General features: G+C 43.1%; 1 protein-coding gene across 1 annotated transcript in view; it reads left to right on the top strand.

Moving 5' to 3' along the window:
- AK5 (adenylate kinase 5) overlaps positions 1 to 18,402 on the top strand; it is a 336,353-nt gene that overhangs the window by 272,955 nt on the left and 44,996 nt on the right. The window contains exons 9-10 of the mRNA XM_038745100.1: positions 3,232 to 3,274; positions 6,534 to 6,578. Of these exons, the coding sequence (XP_038601028.1) occupies positions 3,232 to 3,274; positions 6,534 to 6,578 (88 nt within the window). The remainder of the gene's footprint in view (positions 1 to 3,231; positions 3,275 to 6,533; positions 6,579 to 18,402) is intronic.

The following is an 18,402-nucleotide window of genomic DNA, read 5'->3' on the forward strand; positions in this document are numbered from 1 at the left end:
CTCTTCCTTCCCCCTTGCTGTTTCCCTCCCTCCTCTGTCCTCGGTGACTTTCCTGGTGCCCCTTCCCACACCCCAAACTTGACTCACACGCTGCTGTCTCCCCAGCCTCTTCTCTCTTACCCCAGGGCACATCCACCTCTGTCACAACCCCTTCTCCCTTCCCATTTTGTAACCCTGCTATGGCCGAAGTCACAGAAATGGGGACAAGAAAGGACTTGGGTGGGATGGGAGAGGCAGCGTAGGGGACTCCGATGATGGAAGCTGTGGGGAAGGGGCTGCCACTGCCTCCATCCCATCCTGCCCATGTCAATCCCTGCTTCTGCAGTCTTAGCTGAGAAGAGGCCGGGGCCACCACATCTATCACAGCAACATCAACATGGCTAAAGCCTTAAAAAAAGTAAAATATACGAGCACAGGATGGGGGAGGGGGGGAGGGGGGATGATCATTAAAATTGCAATAATAAAAATGTGTTAAGTGCTTACTATAAGCCAAGGGCCAAGATAGATTAAAGATAATCAAGCTGGATACAATCCCTGTCATCATCATCATCATCATCAATTGTACTTATTGAGCGCTTACTGTGTGCAGAGCACTGTACTAAGCGCTTGGGAAGTACAAATTGGCAACATATAGAGACAGTCCCCACCCAACAGTGGGCTCACAGTCTAAAAGGGGGAAACAGAGAACAAAACCAAACATACTAACAAAATAGAATAGATATGTCCCTCATGGGGCTCACAGTTTAAGAAGAAGAGAACAGGTATTGAATCCTCATTTTGCAGACAAGGAAACTGAGGTACAGAGAAGTTAACTGGCTTGCCCAAGGTCACACAGCAAGCAGGTGGCAGAGACAGGATTAGAACCCAGGATCTATGACTCCTAAACCCATGCTCTATCATCATCATTGGCATTTATCGAGCACTTCCTGTGTGCAGAGAATTGTACTAAGAACTTGGGAGTGTACAGTACAACAGAGCTGTTAGACACATTCATTCATTCATTCACTCAATCGTATTTATTGAGCGCTTACTGTGTGCAGAGCACTGTACTAAGCACTTGGGAAGTACAAGCTGGCAACATATAGAGACGGTCCCTTCCCAACAGCGGGCTCACAGTCTAGAAGGGGGAGACAACAAAACAAAACATATTAACAAAATAAAATGAATAGAATAGTAAATATGAACAAGTAAAATAGAGTAATAAATATGTACATATATGTGTACATATATGTGTAAGTTGATTGGTAGCCACTGGAGATTTTTGAGGCGGTAACATGCCCAAAGCATTTCTGCACAAAGATGATCCGGGCAGCAGCGTGAAGTATAGATTGAAGTGGGGAGAGACAGGAGGATGGGAGATCAGAGAGGAGGCTGATGCAGTAATCCAGTAGGGATAGGATGAAAGCTTGAACCAACATTCACTGCCAACATGAGTTTACAATCTAGAGGGAGAGTCAGACATTAATATAAATATAATATAAATAATATAAATATAAAATATAATTTATAGATAATAATAATTATTATTATGGTACTTGTTAAGCACTTACTATATGCCAAGCACTAGGGTAGAAACAAATTAATCAGGTTGGACATAGTTCCTGTCCCACATGGGGCTCACACACCTATCCCCATTTTACTGATGAGGTAACTGAGGCACAGAGAAGATTAGTGACTTTATGTAAGTGCCGTGGGGCTGAGAGTGGAGCAAATATCAAATTCCCAAAGGTCATGGATTCAAGTGCATGGACAATGTAGAAGGGAGAGGGAGCTGGGGAAATTATGGCTTAATTGGGGAAGGCCACTTTCCACTAGGCCAAGCTGCTAGGCGATGAAACTGAGTTCAGTTTGTGGGAAGTTGTCCAGGAAGGACAAAAAAGGCAGAGAGGGAATTTCAGGGTCAGTTTGACTTATCAGCAATACTTGGCCATCACATCAGGGTTGATGCTGGAACAGTCCTAACTAATGCAGGTGTCTGGGAAAACCTATACCACAATACAGCTAATTATGACACAACCATATTTTCAAGAAATGTAACCCATATATATTGTGGGAAATGCCGAGAGTTGGCGTAATGATAACAGTACAGAGTTTAATACAGTTCTCCACACTCGGTAAACGCTCAAAAAATACCATTGATTGTTATACATTCTAAGCACTTTCAAAATCAAACACAATAAGAGCTTCTGAATTTTATTACATTTCACTACAGATTAAAAAAGAAAGTTAAAATGTATTCAAAACTGCCTGCTTGTCAACCACATACAGTCTGTGAAGCAGCGTGGCTCAGTGGAAAGAGCACGGGCTTTGGAGTCAGACGTCATGGGTTCAAATCCCAACTCCGCCAATTGTCAGCCGTGTGACTTTGGGCAAGTCGTTTAGCTTCTCTGGGCCTCAGTTCCCTCATCTGTAAAATGGGGATTAAAGACTGTGAGCCCCCGGTGGGGCAACCTGATCACCTTGTAACTTCCCCAGCGCTTAGAACAGTGCTTTGCAAATAGTAAGCACTTAATAAATGCCATTATTATCATTATTATTATTATTATTCCCTTTCAGTTTTCAATTGAGTATGCATTCAAGCCATCAGATCTGTTATGTACGTATCTAGAAATTTATAAAATATCAATTATTTCTTTATACTCCTCCTCTGGACTGTAAGCTCATTGTTGACAGGGAATGTATTACCCACTCAGTTGTATTGTACTCTCCCAGCTGCTTTGTACAGTGCTCTGCACACAGTAAGCATGCAAATATCCTTGATGAGGATGATGATTTCTATTAAGGGTTATCCAGAGGCAGATTCATCCCCCTCATGGCTTTCTTTAATGTTTCACTCAGCTCTTGCCCCAGAAATTCTAGTAAAAGCTTTATTCAGTAGGTCATGCTGAAGTTGGGAAAGCTAACTGTTTTAGACTTCGTGCTAGGAATTTGTATAAAACAGAGTCATCATGTTGCTAAACAACATAATAAGCCAACATCGCAACCAATTCAACTTCAGGTAGTCATAGATCAAAGAGTGGCCACCCCCAGCTTCTCTTTCTTCCTGCTTCATAGCAAAATAGAAATCCACAATATGGAGTTATTTTAAAGCGGCTGTCACTAAACCTTTATATGAGCATCAGAGAATTAGTTTTTCACTGTCAGATTTCTTGTCCATGGATACTTCATGTACGAAGAAAAAATACATTATGTAATATCTCGGCTTCAACTTGTTAATTGTTTAATTTGCAGGGAGACGACTCATCTGACGTATTTGGAGAGGAGAGCATGGGAGGTGAGATATTGACTTTACTCAAACAGATTGAGGTGCATAGGCTACATAGTAGCTCTGTAAATCCTGTTCTGATTCTAAAACACACAAAATCAGGACACAAATTTAAGGTTGGAACCACATATTCATTAATTCATTCAATCAGATTTATTGAGCACTTAGTGTGTGCAGAGCACTGTACTAAACACTTGGGAAGTACAAGTTGGCAACATATAGAGACGGTCCCTAACCAACAACGGGCTCACAGTCTAGAGGGGGGAGACAGACAACAAAACAAAGCATGTGGACAGGTGCCAAGTCATCAGAATAAATAGAAGTAAAGCTAGATGCACATCATTAACAAAATAAATAGAATAGTAAATATGTACAAGTAAAATAAATAGAGTAATAAATCTGTACAAGCATATATACAGGTGCTGTGGGGAGGGGAAGGAGGTAGGTGGGGGATGGGGAAGGGGAGAGGAAAGAGGGGGCTCAGTCTGGGAAGGCCTCCTGGAGGAGGTGAGCTCTCAGTAGGACTTTGAAGGGAGGAAGAGAGCTAGCTTGGCGGATGCGCAGAGGGAGATCATTCCATGCCAGGGGGAGGACATGGGCTGAGGGTCGATGGCGGGACAGGCAAGATTGAGGCACAGTGAGGAGGTTAGTGGCAGAGGAGCGGAGGGTACAGGCTGGACTACAGAAGGAAGGAAGGGAGGTGAGGTAGGAGGGGGAGAGGTGATGGACAGCCTTGAAGCCAACAGTGAGGAGTTTTTGCCTGATGCGTAGGTTGACTGGTAGCCACTGGAGATTTTTGAGAAGGGGAGTAACATGCCCAGAGCATTTCTGCACAAAGATGATCCGGGCAGCAGCGTGAAGTATAGACTGAAGGGGGGCGAGACAGGAGGATGAGAGATCAGAGGAGGCTGATGCAGTAATCCAGTCGGGACAGGATGAGAGATTGAACCATCAGGGTAGCTGTTTGGATGGAGAGGAAAGTGCAGATTTTGGCGATGTTGCGGAGGTGAGACTGGCAGGTTTTGGTGACAGATTCGATGTGAGGGGTGACCGAGAGAGCAGAGTCGAGGATGACACCAAAGTTGCGGGCTTGTGAGATGGGAAGGATGGTAGTGTCATCTACAGTGATGGGAAAGTCAGGGAGAGGGCAGGGTTTGGGAGGGAAGATAAGGAATTCAGTCTTGGACATATCGAGTTTTAGGTGGTGGGCAGACATCCAGATGGAGATGTCCTGAAGGCAGGAGGAGACACGAGCCTGAAGGGAGGGAGAGAGAGCAGGGGCAGAGTTGTAGATTTGGGTGTCATCGGCGTAGAGATGATAGTTGAAGCCGTGGGAGCAAATGAGTTCGCCAAGGGAATGAGTGTAGATAGAGAACAGAAGGGGACCAAGAACTGACCCTTGAGAAACCCCTACAGTAAGGGGATGGGAGGGGGAGGAGGAGCCCGCAAAGGAGACTGAGAATGAGTGGCCAGAGAGATAAGAGGAGAACCAGGAGAGGACGGAGTCTGTGAAGCCAAGGTTGGATAGCGTGTTGAGGAGAAGGGGGTGGTCCACAGTCAAAGGCAGCTGGGAGGTCGAGGAGGATTAGGATAGAGTAGGAGCCATTGGGTTTGGCATGCAGGAGGTCATTGGTGACCTTTGAGAGGGCAGTTTCAGTGGAATGTAGGGGACGGAAGCCAGATTGGAGGGGGTCGAGGAGAGAGTTGGCGTTGAGGAATTCGAAGCAGCGGGTGTAGACAACTCGTTCAAGGAGTTTGGAAAGGAATGGTAGGAGGGAGATAGGGTGACAACTAGAAGGGGAGGTGGGGTCAAGAGGGGGTTTTTTAGGATGGGGGAGACGTGGGGATGTTTGAAGGCAGAGGGGAAGGAACCACTGGAGAGTGAGCGGTTGAAGATGAAAGTTTAGGAGGGGAGGAGGGAAGGGGTGAGAGATTTCATAAGATGAGAGGGAATTGGGTCAGAAGCACAGGTGGCCAGAGTAGCACTTGAGAGGAGGGAGGAGAGCTCATCTGAGGATACTGCTGGGAAGAATGGGAGAGAAGTGGAGAGGATTGAGAGCCGGGGAGTTGAAGAAGTTACTAGTGTTGGTATTTGTTAAATGCTTACTATGTGCTGTTCTAAGCGCTGGGATATATACAAGGTAATCAGGTTGTCCCACGTGGGGCTCACAATCTTTATCACCATTTCACAGATGAGGTAACTGAGGCACAGAAAAGTAAAGTGACGTGCCCAAAGTGACACAACTGATAAGTGGCAGAGCCGGGATTAGAACCCCTGCCCTCCGACTCACAAGCCCGTGCTCTTTCTACTAAGCCATGCTGCTTCTCTGGGAGTGAGTTCTTTGAATGTAAACTAAAGGTGGTTAAAATTGGTAACAAGCCAGACACAATTGAAAATAAGTAATTAATTAGTGTATCTGCTAGATGCTTTGGGAGAGGATTTGGGGGAATGGATGGAGGAATGCGAGGGAGGAGGGGGAGAATGGACAGCCCAATATGCCTGCAGGAAAATGCCTTACGAATGTCAATGCAGTTATATAAATCCCTTAGCAGAGAACCATACTAAATGAGTATTAGTTGATTACAATAGTGATGACAGAGCGATATCTGAGTAACAATCATTGAGTCATGTCAGTGAGTTTACCCAAGAGAGCTTAGTGTAATGGGCTGCAGCTAATTGTACTTCAGGTAAGTGCATCACAACTTTCATGAGAATAACTATTTTAAGAACTGGAGAAGAAACAGAGTCCATAAAGTTGCAGCACTTACATTGGTGAAGATTCAAAAATTTAGCAGTTAATTGCAAGTAGTCCTCTACTGGAGGCTATCCCTCAGGTTTCTAAAAAAAACTAGCAGATTGTCTAAAAAATTTGAAATGAAAAAATACTATATTGTTACAAAAACGTTTCCTAAAATGGTTTTCCAAATACTTCATATGGTCTAAATTTCAAATAAAAATGAATTTCCTGAATTATAAGAAGTCATTTTTTAATCATTTTCTATTTTTATCTTTTTTTGTGTGTAGGATATTCTGAGTTAGTCTAATCTGGCAATCATTTGTCGACCCTTTGTAAAAACCACCTTAATTCACAGTGGCTACTATGGAACTGAGGCATAAAAAAAAACCAAGATAAAAGAACATTTTGTGGATAAAAAAGAATGAATAAGAAATGAAGACAAAATGCCCTGAAATTGTAATATTCAAGTAAAATACCTGGTTTTGAAATTCATATTTATGACCAATAAAATTTTAATTTTAATTTAACAGATTTTATGGAAGATTTGAAGAAATCCAAGATCATTTTTGTGATCGGTGAGTATAACTGATAAATGGGTCAAATAACTAAAATAAAAGCAGATTTCAACATTTTCATTCATTCATTCAATCGTATTTATTGAGCGCTTACTGTGTGCAGAGCACTGTACTAAGCGCTTGGGAAGTACAAGTTGGCAACATATAGAGATGGTCCCTACCCAACAGTGGGCTCACAGTCTAGAAGGGGGAGGCAGAGAACAAAACAAAACATATTAACAAAATAAAATCAATAGAACAAACATGTACAAATAAAATAAATAAATAAACATTTTATGGTCAAGATGGCAACGATCTAATTTTAAAACTTCTCTTGTCCATTGTAACAAATTTAAGCCCTTAAGCCATTTGAATTTAATATTTTTATAGCCAGTAATACAATCTAGTTTAATCAAGTAACTCAAGTGGTACTAGGTTTTTAGTTTGAAACTATTACTATTGCTTGTGTACACGCTCTTTGACTGGTTAACATGAATATAACTGATTTGCTGTTCCTACAGTCTAAAATTTCATGGGCCTATCCCAGTCACGAGTACCACCATTCACTTTTTAAAAGCAAATATAGTCAACGAATAGTAATTATTGAGGACTTAATGTGTGAGCGCTCAAGTATTGAGCCCTTGGGACAGTACTATACAATAGAGTTGGCATTGTCCACGAGGAATTTACAGTCTGGAGGGAGTTATGGAATCAAACATATAATCTGTGCTCTGCACACAGTAAGCACTCAATAAATACGATTGATTGATTGATAATCTTATTCCTAGAGCTGAGGTGGATAGAAGACGGTCAAATCAGACAAGTCTTCGTTCTACCTGGGGCGCACAATCTAAGAGCTAAACACTTCTCCAAATGCCTAGTTCACGCAGAGAGTTAATGAAAGGTGTCAGAGTGCCTCGACCATTACCCTCTCCATCCCTCCATCTTACCTCCTTTCCTTCCCCACAGCACCTGTATATATGCTTGTACATATTTATTACTCTATTTATTTATTTTATTTTACTTGTACATATCTATTCTATTTATTTTATTTTGTTAATATGTTTGGTTTTGTTCTCTGTCTCCCCCTTTTAGACTGTGAGCCCACTGTTGGGTAGGGACTGACTCTATATGTTGCCAACTTGTACTTCCCAAGCACTTAGTACAGTGCTCTGCACACAGTAAGCGCTCAATAAATACGATTGATGATGATGATGAAGAATCATTTTCTCTACTGTAATGCCTTCCACAGGCTAGTACATAACATTACCCTAAACAAGCCCGGATGAATAAACGTCTACTCTAGTATTAATCCTTCAAGGGAGAGTGAAGCATCTCATTTGTTAGCCTGTTCCAGACTCTCCCTTTTGTTCATTTCTTTCCCTATGTCAATCTATTGTATTTATTGAGTGTTTACTGTGTGCACAACACTGTATGAAGTGCTTGGGAGAGTACAATATAACAGATTTGATAGACAAGGTAGACACATTCTCTGCCCACAAGGAGTTTACAGTTTAATGGAGTCTCTTTCCTGACTTGAGCATACTTTTCTTCCCAAAGAAAAATATTGTTCTTTCATTGAAAAATCATCATTGCAACAAAAGGCAGCATCACTAATTACCCTGTATTATAGAAATACCCAGAAAACATCTGTTTACCTGAGGAATTTACATTCCACTCTCAAAAAGTCCTCAATATTTTAATGGAGGTCAACCGGGTGGTGGGAGAGCCCTTTAAAGGTATTGGCCTTAACTTTGAGACCCAGGTCTAAATGAAGATTTTTCCATCAAAACCTGTTCCTGATAACATGGTAGAAAAAACACTGAAAACAGCAAACTTCATTTATTTCTCTTTCTGTCACCCATTTTAGCGCAATCTCTAAATATCAATCAATATGAAATTGATTTCCATATATTTAGAGCAAAATATATTGATTTTAGACTGCCTGTGCACGAGGCACAACCATGGCTGAACTGTCATCGTTCACAGTTTTTCCCTGGCAAATTCCCTGTAAAAACAAATTATTTGACCTTACTTACAACATCTTTTGTGATAGGGTCCTGCCTGCCGATACCATCAAAAGTCATGTGCCCATCCCAGAAGAGGCTCCGTGACTTTAAAATAAAAATATAAAGTTCTGCAGCTCACCTCCTCCGGGACTTCCTCAGTTAATGGCAATCTCTATGGCAGTGGGTAAATCCAAGGCATGATCTTACCAATCAATAGTATTTATTATCGCTTACAGTATGCAGAACACTGTACTAAGATCTTGGGGGAGTACAATACAATAGAGGCCTTCCTTGACTAAGGCTTCCTTTCCTCCTCTTCCACTCCCTTCTGCGTTGCACTGATTTGCTCCCTTTATCCATCCCCCCTTCTAAACCCACACCACGTACGTACGTATCTGTAATTATTGATTTTATTGTCTGTCTCCCCCTCTAGACTGTAAGCTTGTTGTGGGCAGGATATTGTACTCTCCTAAACACTTAGTACTTAGTATAGTACAATATACATGATTGACTGACTGAAGAGAATGAGTGACATGTTCCCCGCCCACAAGGAGTTTACTGTCTAGAGAGGTAGACCAATATTAATATCAATAATTATGGATACGTACATAAATGCTGTGGGGCTGAGGGTATATCAAGTGCATAAAGGGTGCAGTTTTAAGTGCATAGGTGATGCAGAATAGAGAGGGAGTAAGGAAAAAGAGGGCTTAATGAAGGAAGGCCTCTTGGAGGAAATGTGATTTTAATAAGGCTTTAAAAGTGGTGAGGTGGTGGCTGTCATGTGGACGGGGAGGGAGTTCCAGGCCAGAGGGCAGATAGGGGTTAAGCGTCAGTGGGGAGTGGGTTCGCCTGTAGTAGGAGATCAGTGAGGGAAAGTAGGAGGGGATGAGCTGATGGAGTGCTTTAAAGCCAGTGGTTGATGTGGAGGTAGATGGGCAACTGGTGGTTCTTAAGGAATGGTGAGATGTGGACTGAATATTATTTCAGAAAAACAAACTTCAGAGTGAAAAATGGACTGGAGCGGGGTGAGAAAGGTGTCAGAGAGGTCAGTGAGGAGGCTGATGCAATAGTCACGGAGGGATGGGATCAGCATTGTAGCAGTTCGGATGGAAAGGAAAGGGTAGATTTTAGTGCTATTTGGAAGGCTCAACTGGCAGGATTTAGTGACAGATTGACTACATGGGCTGAATGAGAGAGAGAGGAGTCAAGGGTAATGCCAAGGTTACAGGTTTGTAAGGTAGGGAAGATAGTGATGTTGTCTACATTGATGGGAAAGATTGGGGAGGACAGAGGTTGGGTGGAAGATGAGGAGTTTTGTTTTGGACATTTGTCAAGCACTGTGCTGAAGTGTCCTACATCAGACAATTCCTATGATGATGATGATAATGGTATTTGTTAAAGTGCTTACTATGTGCAAAGCACTGTTATAAGCGCTGGGGAGGATACAAGGTAATCAGGTTGTCTCATAGGGGGCTCACAGTCTTAATCCCCATTTTACAGATGAGGTAACTGAGGTGCAGAGAAGTTAAGTGGCTTGCCCAAAGTCACACAGCTGACAAGTGGCGAAGCCGGGATTTGAACACATGACCTCTGACGCCCGGGTTCTTTCCACTGAGCCACGCTGCTTCCCTATGACACACACAGTGTCACAGTCTAGGAGGTAGGGAGAATGGGTAGTTTATCCCCATAGCCTAGTGGAAAGAGCATGGGCCTGGGAATCAGAGGACCTGTGATCAAATCCAAGCTCCATCACTTGCCTGCTGTGTGACCTTGGGCAAGTCACTTAACTTCTCCGAGCCTCAGTTTCCTCATCTGAAAAACGGGAATTCAATAATTGTTCTCCCTCCTATTTAGACTGTGAGCCCCATGTAAAACCAGATAATCTTGTATCTAGCAGGCCTTAAAACAGTGCTTGACACATAGTATTTAACAAATACCAAAATTTAACGAATAACATAATTATTCAATGAAGAAACTGAGGCACTGAAATATGCAGTGACTTGTCCAAGGTCACACTGCAGGTAAGCAGCTGCAGTCTCTAATCTGTAATCTTGTCTATAATCTGTAATCTGTAAACTCATTGTGGGCAGGGAAGTTTGGCTCAGTGGAAAGAGCCCGGGCTTTGGAGTCAGAGGTCATGGGTTCAAATCCCGGCTCCGCCAACTGTCAGCCGTGTGACTTTGGGCAGGTCACTTAACTTCTCTGTGCCTCAGTTACCTCATCTGTAAAATGGGGATTAAAACTGTGAGCCCCCCGTGGGACAATCTGTTCACCTTGTAACCGCCCCAGTGCTTAGAACAGTGCTTTGCATATAGTAAGCGTTTAACAAATACCATCATTACTAGAGCGCTGTACTAAGCACTTGGGAGAGTACAACAGAGTTTGTAATAATAATAAATACCATCATTATTATTATTATTATTATTACAAACTCTGTTGTACTCTCCCAAGTGCTTAGTACAGCGCTCTGTACATGGTAAGTGCTCAGTAAATACCACCGATGATAAATCCAGTTGATTGATTGATTGATTTAGTGCCTCTCACTTGTACAGGAGTTGGTCAGTGGTGATGGGCAGCCCTGTGAGAATGTGAGAGAGTTGATAATCACCATAGTCCTGGTCAATCAATCAATCGTATTTATTGAGCGCTTACTGTGTGCAGAGCACTGTACTAAGCGCTTGGGAAGTACAAGTTGGCAACATATAGAGACAGTCCCTACCCAACAGTGGGCAGTTGGGGGGCGGAGGGGAAGGGGAGATGGGTGAAGGGGAATGAAGAGGTACCACAGGAAGGTAAAGTGCATCTGCAGGTGGTTGGGAGGCACTTTGGAGCATCATTTGTTGGTTAGGGATTGTCTCTATCTGTTACCTAATTGTACTTTCCAAGCATTTAGTACAGTGCTCTGCACACAGTAAGTGCTCAATAAATACGACTGAACAAATAAGAGGAATGTACATAGCTCTTAAGTTTTGTTCTTCTGCATTTTACTTGACTGTAGAGAAGTTCTGACATCCATGCCTCTCTAATCCAATTTACCTGAGCCACCAAATAACTTTTATTAAACCCTCAGAGGAAGCCCTTCAATTTGCTGCCAGTGACACCTCTTGGGAGGTTGGAGGTGACCGATTCTTTACTGAAATTTCAAAGACTATAAAATGAAAACACTGTTTTCAATAATTGACAAGTAGTGTCCGTATTAGACCATTATCTCCCCTGAGAAGCTGCCCAGAAGAGAGGACTTGGGCTGTAGCTGGTAGACTCGAAGTCCCATTTTTAGACTGTGAGCTCAGTGTTGGGTAGGGACTGTCTCTATATGTTGCCAACTTGTATTTCCCAAGAGCTTAGTACAGTGCTCTGCACACAGTAAGCGCTCAATAAATACGATTGAATGATTGATTGATTGATTGATTTGTATTCTGACCATGGTAAAGCTGGACCACATTGCTTTCTAGTCATCCCAAGTGCTTACTACAGCGCTCTGCACACAATAAATGCTCAATAAATCCCACTGATGATAAAGTGACAGAGCCAACATTAGAACCCAGGTCCTGACTCAGAGAGTCCTATGTTTGAGAGAGGAAGTTCCAGGCCAGAGGGAGGGCAGACAAGGGGTTACTGGTGAGACAGATGAAATCGTGATGATGATGATCATAAGAATAATAGCCATTATTATGGTATTGGCTAAGCACTTACTATGTGTCAAGCATTGACACATGAGAAGCAGCGTGGCTATGAAAAGCAGCATGGCTCAGTGGAAAGAGCAAGGGCTTTGGAGTCAGAGGTCATGGGTTCAAATCCCGGCTCCGCCAATTGTCAGCTGTGTGGCTTTGGGCAAGTCACTTAACTGCTCTGTGCCTCAGTTACCTCATCTGTAAAATGGGGATTAAGACTGTGAGCCCCCAGTGGGACAACCTGATCACCCCAGCGCTTAGAACAGTGTTTTGCATATAGCAAGTGCTTAATAAATGCCATTACTATTATTAAGCATTGTTCTAAACATCAGGGTAGACACAATTTAATCAGGTTGGATGCAGTCCCTGCCCCACGTGGAGCTCAGGAAGGAGAACAGGTATTGAATCCCACTTTACAGTTGAGGAAACTGGCACACAGAAAACTGAAGTGACTTGCCCAAGGTCACACGGCAAGCAAGTGGCAGAGCCGGGATTAAAACCCAGGCCCTCTGATTTCCAGGCCATGTTCTTTCCACCAGGCTATGCTGCTTCGCCAACCACAAGTCAGCTTAACCACTAGCCGACACTACAAATGTCTTTTCTAAAGTACAATTAAGCAGCCTCACTGTGAAGTCTGACTATGGTGATTGATTGTCAGGCCAACTAGTTCCTGCCATCTGTCACCATGAGGCTATTCAAATTATGGCTGTAGTTGTCCCTAAATATCCTCTGCTTAGTTTTGCGAAATGCAGTGTTTCTTTTCCTGGAGGTCACCCTGGCTTTAGACCTATCCAGCTATTCAATCAATCAATCAATCGTATTTATTGAGTGCTTATTGTGTGCAGAGCACTGTACTAAGCTCTTGGAAACATATAGAGACGGTCCCTACCCAACAGTGGGCTCACAGTCTAGAAGAATGGGCTGTAGTTGTCCCTAAATATCCTCTGCTTGGTTTTGAGAAATGCAGTGTTTCTTTTCCTGGGGGTCACCCTGGCTTTAGACCTTCAGTTACCTGAGCAAAGATTCGTTCTTTTTTAAGTATTTATTGAACACCTACAGCTCGCAAAACACTTTAAAAAGTGACAAAACAGACCCAGTTCTTGGCCCACAGAGGGTTTGCAATCTAAAGAATAAAGGGAAAAAAGAGTGGCAAGGGACACCCAAATAAAGAAGTCAATGATAAAAGTTTTGCCAACAATGGAAGGAATAAAGGACGATAGTAAAAAAAAATAGCCACAATTTTCAGGCACCTCATTGCTGTGGTGGGCCTGTCTAAAGCCCAATAGTCTGGAATATGTGGCCACCACTGTTATTGGCCAAGCAGTGTGGCCTAGTGGATAGAGCATGGGCCTGGGAGCCATAAGGACCTGGGTTCTAATCCCAGCTCTGCCACTTGTCTGCTGTGCAAACTTGGGCAAGTCACTTCACTTCTCTGAACTTCAGTTCCCTCATCTGCAAAACGGGGATTAGGACCGGAGCTCCATTTGGGACATGGACTGTGTCCAGCCTGACTAGCTTTTATCAACCCCAGAGTTTAGTAAAGTGCCCGGCACATAGTAAGGGCTTAACAAATACCATTTTCAAAAAAGAGGAGACTAGGGGTGGGCAGTATTGTCGCAAACCATAGGCCACAGATGCAAGCAGCCAAAAGCAACCTCTCGGCCACATTATTCACCTTGAGGAGCCTCAGGGGAATAGCGACAGAATCTCCTTGGGGAGCTTTTATCTTGCCAGTGAGGGATTTGGAGGCCTTACTCCAGGAAAAGCCACTTCACTGCAGACCAGCCTACCTCTACCTGCCTGAAAAAGCCAGGGGAGGCAGAGATTCAATTAGCCAAAAATCCAGGCCCGATCCCAGCCCGATAAGAGACTGTTTTAAGTGTACCCTCTCCCCCGACCCTCTACTTCAACTCAGAAATCATGACACTCTCACGCAAGAAGTGTCTGGCACATAATTGGAAGGAACTGAAAACTCTCCTCCAGATGGTGCCCCGATGCCAGACAAAGCCTAAAGACTAAAAAATAGTCTGTCATTCATTCAGTACTATTTACTGAGCACTTACTGTGTGCAGAGCACTGTACTAAGCTCTTGGGAAGTACAAGTTGGCAACATATAGAGACTGTCCCTTCCCAACAGTGGGCTCACAGTCTAGAAAGGAGACTAGTCAGTCAGACTGGGGAGAGACAAGAAATCCAAAAATCCTTAAACCTATCATCAGGAATTGCTAGTTTTCCAATAGGGCTCATTTCTCCAGAAGTTGAGTAGGGCTCAATGGCAAGGTAAGAGGAGATGCAGGATGGACAGGGTCCTTGGAAAAACCTCAAAGCCCCGGAATGGCAGACTAGTCACAGCTCCTCCTCCAGGCTGTAAGCTCCTTGAAGGCAGGGAAAGGGTCTAACAGCGTGGCTCAGTGGAAAGAGCCCGGGCTTTGGAGTCAGAGGTCATGGGTTCGAATCCCACTCTGCCACATGTCTGCTGTGTGACCTTGGGCAAGTCACTTAACTTCTCTGAGCCTCAGTTCCCTCATCTGTAAAATGGGGATTAAGACTGTGAGCCCCACGTGGGACAACTTGATCACCTTGTATCCCCCCTCAGCGCTTAGAACAGTGTTTTGCACATAGTAAGCACTTAACAAATGCCATTATTATTATTATTGTTATTATTATTATTACTCTTCCAACTGCTTAGAGAAGCAGTGTGGCCTTGCGGATAGAGTACGGGCTCGGGAGTCAGAAGCACCTGCGTTCTAACCCCAACTCTGCTGTTTGTCTGCTGTGTGACCCTGGGCAAGTCACATAGCTTCTCTGTGTCTCAGTTACCTCATCTGTAAAATGGCGATTAAATCTGTGAGCCCCTCGTGGGGTGGGAACTGTGTCCAATCTGATTTGCTTGTATTCACCCCAACATTTAGAAAAGCGCCCGATGCATAGTAAGAGCTTAACATATACCACAATTATTACTATTCTTATTATTGCAATTTTCTGTACAAGGTAAGCACTCAATAAATATGATTGACTGATTGCCTGCTGGCAGCAGCAGCTCCTCATCAAAATCGCCATCTCCCCACTGAAGACCTTATATTCTCAAAAATCGGCCCTCTTCCTCAAGGATATTACTGAGAATGAGTACATTTTAAGAAATGTTCAACCTCTTTGAAAAATGTAAGGATTCTGAATAAACTTCTAAATAAACCTCTTCTTACTACGTGAGGAAGAAATGCACGAGGCATCAGTGGAACCATGAAGAGAGACTCTAGGCAAGCTCTCACTGGAATTTTGTACTTTATAATAATAATAATAATAATTTTAGTGTTTGTTAAGCGCTTATTATGTGCAATGCACTGTTCTAAGTGCTGGGGAGGATACAAGGTGATCAGGTTGTCCCATGTGGGGCTCACAACTTTAATCCCCATTTTACAGATGAGGTAACTGAGGCACAGAGAAGTTAAGTGACTTGCCCAAAGTCACACAGCTGACAAGCGGCGGAGCCGGGTGAGTCAGAATCATGATCTCTGACTCCCAAGCCTGTATTCTTTCCACTGAGCCACGCTGCTTCTCCAGCATGCTCAACTTTATTAGCTTATCCCATTGAAACACTATGGCAGGCAGAAATCTTTGTGTTTTTTGGGGGTTTTTTTAATGGTACTTGTTAAGAGCTTATTATATGCCAGGCACTGTACTACATTCTGGGGTAGATACAAGCTAATCAGGTTGGACACAGTCCATGTACCACATGGGATCAGGTTGGACACAGTCCATGTACCACATGGGACTCACAATCTTAATCCCCATTTTACAGGTAAGGTAACTGAAGCATAGAGAAGGGAAGTGACTGGCCCAAAGTCACACAACAGACAAGTGGCAGAGCCAGGATTAGAACCCTGGTCCTTTGACTCCCAGCCCCAGAATCTAGCCACTAGACAACACTGCTTTTTTTTTAATGGCATTTATTAAGCACTTACTATGTGCAGAGCACTGTTCTAAGCGCTGGATAATTTACAAGGTGATCAGGTTGTCCCACGTGGGGCTCACAGTCTTCATCCCCATTTTACAGATGAGGGAACTGAGGCCCAGAGAAGTTAAGTGACTTGCCCAAAGTCACACAGTTGACAAGTGGTGGAGCCGGGATTTGAACCCATGACCTCTGACTTCAAAGCCCGTGCTTTCTCCACTGAGCCATGCTGCTTCTCTTTCTGCTTCTTTCTACTACTTTCTCTACTACTAGTACTGCTTTCTTTGTAGTTTTCACTAGGAAGAATTCAAATAAAGGCAAAATAAATGTAGGAAGGGAAAGAAGTTGCTCAAGAGCAGAAGAAAAAGGATCACTTTTACAACTTGTCCAGACCTCAACCCTATGAAAGAATTGTGGACCAATCTGTGAAATCTAATTCACTTTCAGATTGAGTCATCCTGTGACGTAGCAAGAATTCAGCATTTCTGAATCTTCCAGAACAGCAGCCTTCCCCATTTAATATTCTGTTCATCAGAACTTGGGTCAAGCACAAGATTAAAACTCTATCAGTGACTCAGCCTGTTCACTCTAGAAATCAACAGTAAACACTCGCGAACTTGATTCAGCTGCTGAGGGAATTTGTCCTGGAAAAGGGGCGAAAAAGAACAAGAAACGAAGACAACTAATGAACGGTGAAGTGGGTCTGGGAAGAGAGTAGGGAAGGGAGGAGAGATAGAGTTACACGAATAGCCTTGAAAGGAGATGCAATCTACCCTTTGAGACTGACTTCAAAAAAGAATCCAGAAACATTTTGGGATTATTGCCAAGTCCTCAGGCCCCAGATGAATTCCCTAGCTTTGGCCTCATCTCACTAGCACAAAGTCTTACACTACTGTAACTTCATTAGTGCCCTTTTCACCAGGGAGGGGAGGTTAAAAAAAAGCATTTAATGCAGCAAATGCCTCTGAATACAGGGCTTGCTACGGTGATATCAGGTGGATCGGGGGTATGAGTCATATTTATTGAGTACTTACTGTGTGTAGAGCACTGTACTGAACACTTGAGAGAGTACAGTATATTAATGATGTTATTCGTTAAGCGCTTACTATGTTCCGAGCACAGTTCTAAGCACTGATGATAATGATGGTATTTGTTAAGCGCTTATTATGTGCCAAGCACTGTTCTAAGCGCTGAGGTAGATACAAGGTAATCAGGTTGTCCCACGTGGGGCTTACAGTCTTAATCCCCATTTTACAGATGAGGTAATTGAGGCACAGAGAAGTGAAGTGATTTGTCCAAAGTCACACAGCTGATAATTGACAGAGCCGGGATTAGAACCCATGACCTCTGATTCACAAGCCCGTGCTCTTTCCACTAAGCCACGCTACTTTACATACAGAGTTGGTAGACACACTCAAGGGGACTCTAAGGTTCTCCTCTGGAGGTTTAGTGAGAACCTCAAATCCTGATTGATTTTGGCTAATGGTTTCACCCTAACATATATACCTATTTCTTATGTTTTCATCATCATCATCAATTGTATTTATTGAGCGCTTACTATGTGCAGAGCACTGTACTAAGCGCTTGGGAAGTACAAATTGGCAACATATAGAGACAGTCCCTACCCAACAGTGGGCTCACAGTCTAAAAGGGGGAGACAGAGAACAATACCAAACATACTAACAAAATAAAATAAATAGAATAGATATGTACAAGTAAAATAAATAGAGTAATAAATATGTACAAACATATATACATATATACAGGTGCTGTGGGGAAGGGAAGGAGGTAAAATGGGGGGGATGGAGAGGGGGCCAATCAGATCAACCAGTGGTATTTATTGAGCACTTTACTGTGGGCAGAGAGCACTCTACTAAGCACTTGGGAGAGTACAAATCTTCTCAGTTTAAGTCTGTTGGCCCCTTTCCACGGAGTGGTGTCTTACTCTAGTCAGGTTTAAATGTGAAATTATCTTCCTTCCTTTTGTTACTATTATTATATTACATTTGTTAAGTGCTTACTACGTGTCAAGCACTGTTCTAAATACTGGGGTAGATAGCAGTCAATCAGGTTGGTTAAAGTGCCTGCCTCACAGTCTTGAGTGATTAAACTAGGGGGTTGAGGTTGAAATGACTATTTCAAACTGCAGAATGAATCGGAGAAGAATTCTTTGCTTTCCATTTTTCTTCAAGCCGTTCTGAAGTGAGGAAGTG

This window comes from Tachyglossus aculeatus, chromosome 4 (assembly GCF_015852505.1).
Source record: "Tachyglossus aculeatus isolate mTacAcu1 chromosome 4, mTacAcu1.pri, whole genome shotgun sequence".
Lineage (NCBI taxonomy): Eukaryota > Metazoa > Chordata > Mammalia > Monotremata > Tachyglossidae > Tachyglossus > Tachyglossus aculeatus.